Source organism: Triticum urartu, chromosome 6A (assembly GCF_056163025.1).
Source record: "Triticum urartu cultivar PI428250 chromosome 6A, HENAU_Tu73, whole genome shotgun sequence".
Taxonomy (NCBI): domain Eukaryota; kingdom Viridiplantae; phylum Streptophyta; class Magnoliopsida; order Poales; family Poaceae; genus Triticum; species Triticum urartu.
In genome coordinates, this window is record NC_141878.1 from 28,330,140 (window position 1) to 28,337,071 (window position 6,932).

A 6,932-nucleotide genomic window follows, 5' to 3' on the forward strand; every position below is an offset into this window, starting at 1 on the left:
TCTCCTCCTTCCTAGGCGAGAAGGATGGCCGCATGGATCCGCTATCATGTGTGCTGGTTATATAGGGACAGAAGTCAAAGTGAGGGCTGCCAAATCCAAGCGAACAGAGGGGGAGAGAGAGAGGCGGGGTATCTTGAGTTGCTCTGTGGAACAAGGGTCGGAGCCGAGGAACCTCCATGGCACGTGGCCAAGCTTGGAGGTATAGGTGATTGCGGCCATGGAAAATCTGGACCTAGTCGATCTCCCTCCCCTGGTGAAGGAAGGAAGAGAGGGTGGAGACGAGGGGAGGAAGAGAGACAATGGGGGAAATGGCAGATATTATGTCTCCGGGGAAGCCAAGGAGACTGCGGCGCTACTGCTCTGTCTCCGCGGGCGTCCGGCACGCCGGGCTCCTCTGGTCCACCACCTCCTCCTCGACCTTTGACCATCGATGCCGACGCCCTTCCTTCTTCGCCACCTCACTACTCGGGCCGGACGGAGACAAGGAAAAGGGGATTAGGATTAGGCCTTTTTCGGAGAGGAAGGTTAGCGAAGCTGTGGTCTATGACTCTCGTCGTTTAGCGCGTGCGCTCAAGCCAACCAGAAAGCGCAGCTGCACTTTTAAGTATTTGGGTACAATCATTTCCATACGGTTAAAATTCACTTTTGCACACGCAAATGCGACTGTCGCTTTGCGATGGTGGGCGATAGGCAGTCCATTGCGCACACTATGAAATGACTATGCATGACAGGGTTTGAGGATGCAGACATTTTGTTCAAATCAATCTTATGCACGTGATGTCAGAACCTATAGCAGATGTTGAAGTCAAAATTCAACGTACTCGATCTGGACTTTACCTCATGAGCAATCCGTACGTGTCCCCAACCCCTTTTCTTCAGGCTGGTCACAACAGTGAGGCAAAATTTGCTGAAAGTGAAAATTTTAACGGAGAGGCTACGTATGGGCATATACATCTTAGACTACGCATTCATTTCTCGTGATTCATGCAGCTAATTTGTCATGTATAAAGAGTCAATTGATTGCTCACATGAATACATTAGCAATACATGCATGGTAGGGGATCACATAGCTGCCTTATATATGAACTTAGCGATAAGATTGGAACTTTGGATGTTCGTGTCTTTTTCTTTTTCCATACGATCTAAAATTGGATTGGGTTCCACTATCATCATATAACGGAACAAAAGACCTTAAAACCGTCCGAAGCGCAAACATAGAAGAATAGAAAAAACATCAACTAAACCTCAACTCTAAGTTCTCAGGTCCAACCACAGAAGCCTTCACCACTGCCTGCACCGCTAGTGGGAGAGAAAGAGGGAAGGGAAACCATACAGTTCACATCCTCTAGACATGGAGCGATCGCAATTAACACGCATTTTTCCCTGTTTCTCCAAAGCGCCAGGTGAAACCTTCACCAAAGATCAGTCAAATAGCAGGCATCGATCAATCATTCCTATCATCGTTGTCCTCGTCCATCTCTGATGCCCCTTCTTGATCTTGCTCCTGCATTTGGCGCCCCTCCATCGGCTCCAGCAAAGGTGCCTCACTGTCTCTTTGGCCATCTAGGGTAGTGTGCATCTCCAGTGTAGTCCTCTCCAATGTACTCTCTCGCACAAGGTATCCCACCATGAATACGAACACAAAGCAAGACATAGGGTATTAGTCCTTCACGGAGGCTCGAACATGGGTAAACTCTTCCGACGGTCCCCGTTCTGGTACTTCCGACCACGATCGCCACCCTACCGAGGGTACTGACGACTTTCTGCCCCGTAACCGACCGCCGTCCGTGCCTCGTGGAGGTAGCGGAGGTTTGCCTCCAACTCCGCCTCCGAGTGGATGGAGTCGAGGATGGCCTGCTGCTTCGCCGCCTCCTCCACCTGGCAACCTCAAAGTCTCTCAAGCGTCGGCCATGCCAAAGATGGCAGTCGAAGATGCTACATCTGCCTTGGCTTCCTCCTATTCCTCCTCCTCCGAAACCGCGTCCTCCATGGCCGCATTCGGCGCATGCTGCTCCATGCTCACGTCCTACCCCTCCTCCTCCTGCTCCGGCGAGTCCGGAGGCAGGCCGGCTACAATCCAAGAGGCACGCCATGCCCGCATCTCCATGGAGCTCTAACCGGCACTCTAGAGTGGGCACTATGTAGTTGGTGATCAGCTACTAGGCCATGACTACAGGCGAACGGCGAGCTTCAAATTACGAGCGGTTGTGGAGTGGCAGTGTTGACGGGAAGGAAATGGGGCCGCGGCTAGTGTTGGGGGGGGGGGGGGGGCACCGTCTCTGTTAAACAGATGAATTTGTCCCCTTGGGCGGCACACCGGAGTGCCGTTCTCACTAGACTGTCGGGTTTCAACAAGTGTCCACGTGGGCCCTGCATGTCAGTTTGACGTGGCGGACGTGATTGTGACCAGTCCTTGACCGGTTCGTCTGCCCGGACATATAGCAGGCGTTTGAGAAGCCCGACTATAGGTGTTATTATGCTTGGTTTCTTTCTCTTAGTTATTTCGTTTGCAGACTGCCCTTTATATTTTTGGGAAGTGAAAGTTTCCTCGGGTCATGTTCGGTTTTTAGGCCTTTGTCCCAACAGGGATTTAATCACCATTGGCTTCGAGTGAAGCCCCATCCCTTGTAATCCAAGTCTAGTTCAATGTTGTTCATGCGGGGAATTCGGTTTAAAAATTGCAGTGGGTAAGCATGCATCCTCGAACATTAGGAACAATAAGGGAATACGGTGTAAAAAGGCACTTCCACTATTTTAGACATTATAGTTGAAGCAAAAAATGCTCAGGATGGTTGTAAATATTAAGAGGTACAAAAAATAATGTGAGGACACCAAACACATAATGGCATTTAAGAAAACTGAAACATTCACGAAGCTCGAAGAAATAAAACACTGGCGGCCATAATTTGATCATTATGAAGTACGGGCACAACCGCATATTGGACGGCAAGGCAAGATACGTTCACAGGAGAGCGATCAACAACGACACCTAGTAGCTGCACATGAGCCAGAAAAAAGCAACAATATTAAAAGAAGACCGGCTCTTCGTGGGACATGTATATGGAAAATATGCATGTAGGCATGTTGACAAGAGCAACTCATGATGCAAACACAACTCAGATCATGAACAAGTTATTAAGAACTAGTGGTCTAACTCAAAGGCACACCTTTTACAAATGAAGAACTTGATAGAAACTAATCATTTTAATACACCAGTAACATAAAGAAAAATAAATCATTCATCATCTTATTAATTATGTAACCATGACAAAAAGACATGCGTATAGCAAAAATAGAAATGACCTCACCTGTTCAACCAAAATAGCACACTGGCAGATCTCTTGTGTTCAGAGATTTGGATCCACCCATTTCCACCCAACTCCCCTGCCTATATCAGATGAAGCCCAATAAATCAATGGAAAAACATGGAGAAGTTGGATCATGACAATGCATGATATACTATTGTGACAAGTACAGTACATGAAGCCACATTCGCTGTCAGGTGGAAAAGATAATTATAATATTCCTTTACCAAGACATGTTTGGACTACTTAGAAGTTTAGAGAAAATACATTCATACAGAACACAAGTGCAGAGACTATGTACAGGTTAACGCCAAATATAGCTGAAAGAAAATATGAACAAATTGGAAAAACTCAGTCTGCTCAAATTGAGCCTTACTTGTTATTGCTCGAATGTGAAGAAGTAGTATTATTTTCCGATGAAAAAGTGCATGCCGCCATGAATTGATGATTAGTATGAAGAACAAATAAGACAAACATTGTCTTGCAAGGAGATAGATTGAGTGAAAAAACGTAACTCAAGCTTTAATAATCCAATCGAGAGTAACTATTTTTCAAAGATTAGATGGTTTCACTATACTATTTACATGGAGTACACAATTACTCACATCACATGAACACTAGTACAACAAACACATATCAATAGTAATTGGAACTGATCTTAATTGTTACAAATGAGGTACAGAGGTATTACCTGCAGTGTAGAAATTTCTGTAGGGAAAGTAAACCGTATGAGCCCACCCATCCGTTTTAGAAATTAATCTGATCTGCATCGACTTAAGGTGGAGCATGAAGTCGCCACTGTACGTAGACAGAATCATCACATTTAACTCCTCGTCATACCCCACCATCTCTGCATTTCTGAAGGCGCAAGAAAAGATCCCCTCCAATTGATTGATTTTCTGCATAAGCACCCATCCGGCAAGACCATCAGAGTTCAGTTTCCTCTCCCATATATGAATGCCCTCCCACATATGAATGCCCGGTTCCGACTTAACGGCGAGGCCAAGAACACTATCGTCATCTGTCCGTAGGAGCTGAAAGGACCAGCTGTTGACATGTTGGGCCTCTGCCGGAATCTCGATGACACGAAGGGTCTGCCTTTCAGTATCAAATGCAAGGATTTCGCGTCCATGAAACAACCAGTAAACTGTTTTCCCGATGAGGATGCCGGGCCTTAGTGTCAGAACCATATCTGTAGTCGACGTTGAGACAATATTCCCCCATACACCTGACGCTGATTCATAGACACAAGAGAATGATGTCTTCAAGTCTCTACTGGTGCAGATCAAGACCAATTTGAAGGCCGGGCTGAGGAAGCAATCCTGGTGCACATGCCCATCTTGATCGTCAGCACACATCACCGTGGCGCTGCACAAACAGAAACTCTCCCTTTTGACGTCATGGAGCTCTGGTGGAAAAGGCACGCGGTGCTGCTGGCCGTTGAGGGGATCCCACACGAAGACCTCGCACAGAGACTCACTGAGCATGACGGCGAGGCCGTGGCGGCAGCCAAGTAATTCCCAATCCACCCCGTGCTCTGGCACAAACAAGCGTTGGGCCGGGATGCGATTGGGCGGGTCGAAGACGGGAGTGAAGATGGGAGTGATCACAAGAGACCCTTTGGAGAAACCCAACGGAGGATGTCTCCTCAAGCTGTGAAGAAACCGATCAAAGAAGCGTTCGTCGGGGATGCGGTCGGGCGGGTCCAAGATGGGAGTGAAGGCGGAATATCTGAGACGAAACCCTTTGAAGAAGCCCAAGAGAGGAGGTTCCGGGTGGTGTCTGCTGAAACGGCGGAGGAAGCGGGGATCGGAGAGGATGCGGCGCCAGCGCGTGCATACGAGGGAGGCACGGGAGAGCGTTGACGGCAGCGGAGGGAGCCGGAGGAAAATCTCCCGGAGGAGGTCCTCATCCTCCAGCGGCGATGAAATTGACATGGCGCGGCGGCTGGAGTTTTCCTCCTCTTTTTGCCGGCAAGTAGCTAGCCTGGCCGCGTGAAGCCTGGCACGCGAGGAACCGTGCGACCCCTCCGCCTGCTGGACACGGCCGCCCGGAGCTGCTGCGGTCGGAGTGGATGTCGGGCGCCGGCTGATCGGGAAGCGGGACGCGTCTGGAACGGATCGGGAGATTGGAACTTTGTTATATGAACTTTGCGGTCAGATTGGAACTCCGTGTCCGTATATGCCCGTTACTTATATGAGGTTACAAAAAAAGGACAAGTTAGTTTCGATTCCGCTTCAATATGTTCCACTTCATAGCTCGGAAAGTCAGATTCATTTGTGATCCGTGCCCGGCCTCTCGTACGGATACGATGATCGACGTGCTGACTCGGAGTATAGTCTGTTTATCTCCACTTGGATAGGCAGGTCGCAACATTTAGAGCAAGGGTAATTCCAGCAAGGATCGATGTCGTTGGGATCCCAACATCTTGGTGAATGGTTAGAGGAACAATGATATTCCGATGATGGTTAGAGGTATAGAGGTAAATCTTAAAATAAATCTAGCAATAATGCGAGCACTAGGACTTGAACCTTGGTGTGAATCACCAAGGTTCAAGTCCTAGTGCTCGCATTATTTCTGGATATTTTTCAAGATTTTCGACGATACGCTTTCAGTGGGAGGAGACGTTCCCGTCGACGACGAGGCATCTACGGTGACTTCGTAAATCTCAAGAATATCGGCTCAGTCTCTCGAAGATGCTCATAGAGATACGGTGTGCGTATGTGCGTTCATAAGGGTGGGTGTATGCACAAATATATAAGCGCTTGTGTGTGTACTGATGTTAAAAAAAATGATCATTGTCGTTGGACCCGTGGTGATGTTGGCATGGACGCGCAAAATGGAGACAAGGGGCAGGGCAACGAAATGAAGGACGCTTCTTCAAAACAAACACTTGGCTTCCATCACTCGCAAAAAAAATAGGGAATGAAACCAACACATTTATCCAAACAATGTTGAGCAATTCTTAACAAATACACCCTTTTGTTATTACCATAAATGGAATTGCGGACAGGTCCTAATATCTTGCAGTCAACACCCTAAAGCTTTTGTTTTTTTAGAAACAAGGCCAAAATTTCAACAGGTCGTGAGAAATTCGATTGGAAATTTCGGCAGCATAACGGGACGGGTGGGGAAGAATCTCGTGGCTAATATCGTGAAAGAAAACAATGCATGTCTTCTTCTATTTTCTGCACAATGACACTACAGTTGGTCCATGGCCATGCCTTCTCCGGGAGCTGCTGCGGTCGAACTTTGGTGTTGTAGGTAAATTTAAAAATGTTCGACTTAAGACAAATCTAGAATTTTAAGTAATTTAGAACCGAGGGAGTAAAAGAAACATTGATAGTTGGAAGCATGTAGGAGAATCACCTTGTCGTGTGCTACCGCTGCATCCCACAGACGGTGCCCAGCCTAGCAGCTCAGAGGCGTGGCCCGTTCCTTGGACGTGCATATCTTCTCTTTTGGATTTTTATCTTCTGTCTTTGCTTTTTCCTCCATTTTAGCTTTGATTTTTTTTCTCTTTTGGATAAGGCCAATCTCATATACTAAAGTTTCCTGACTATTCACCTAAAAAAATGTTGGCCAACTATCAATAAAAACATAAAATACACACACAGGTTTTGGGGT

At 47.3% G+C, this 6,932-nt stretch overlaps 1 protein-coding gene across 1 annotated transcript; it reads right to left on the reverse strand.

Annotated features, from left to right (window-relative positions):
- Positions 1 to 3,347: 3,347 nt before the first annotated feature.
- Positions 3,348 to 5,258, reverse strand: LOC125526620 (uncharacterized). The gene is made up of 2 exons (XM_048691278.2): positions 3,997 to 5,258; positions 3,348 to 3,388 (listed from the first exon to the last, which is right to left on the reverse strand). The coding sequence occupies exons 1-2, from the start codon at positions 5,240 to 5,242 to the stop codon at positions 3,348 to 3,350; spliced, it is 1,287 nt and encodes a 428-aa protein (XP_048547235.2). The 5' UTR covers positions 5,243 to 5,258.
- Positions 5,259 to 6,932: the final 1,674 nt, after the last annotated feature.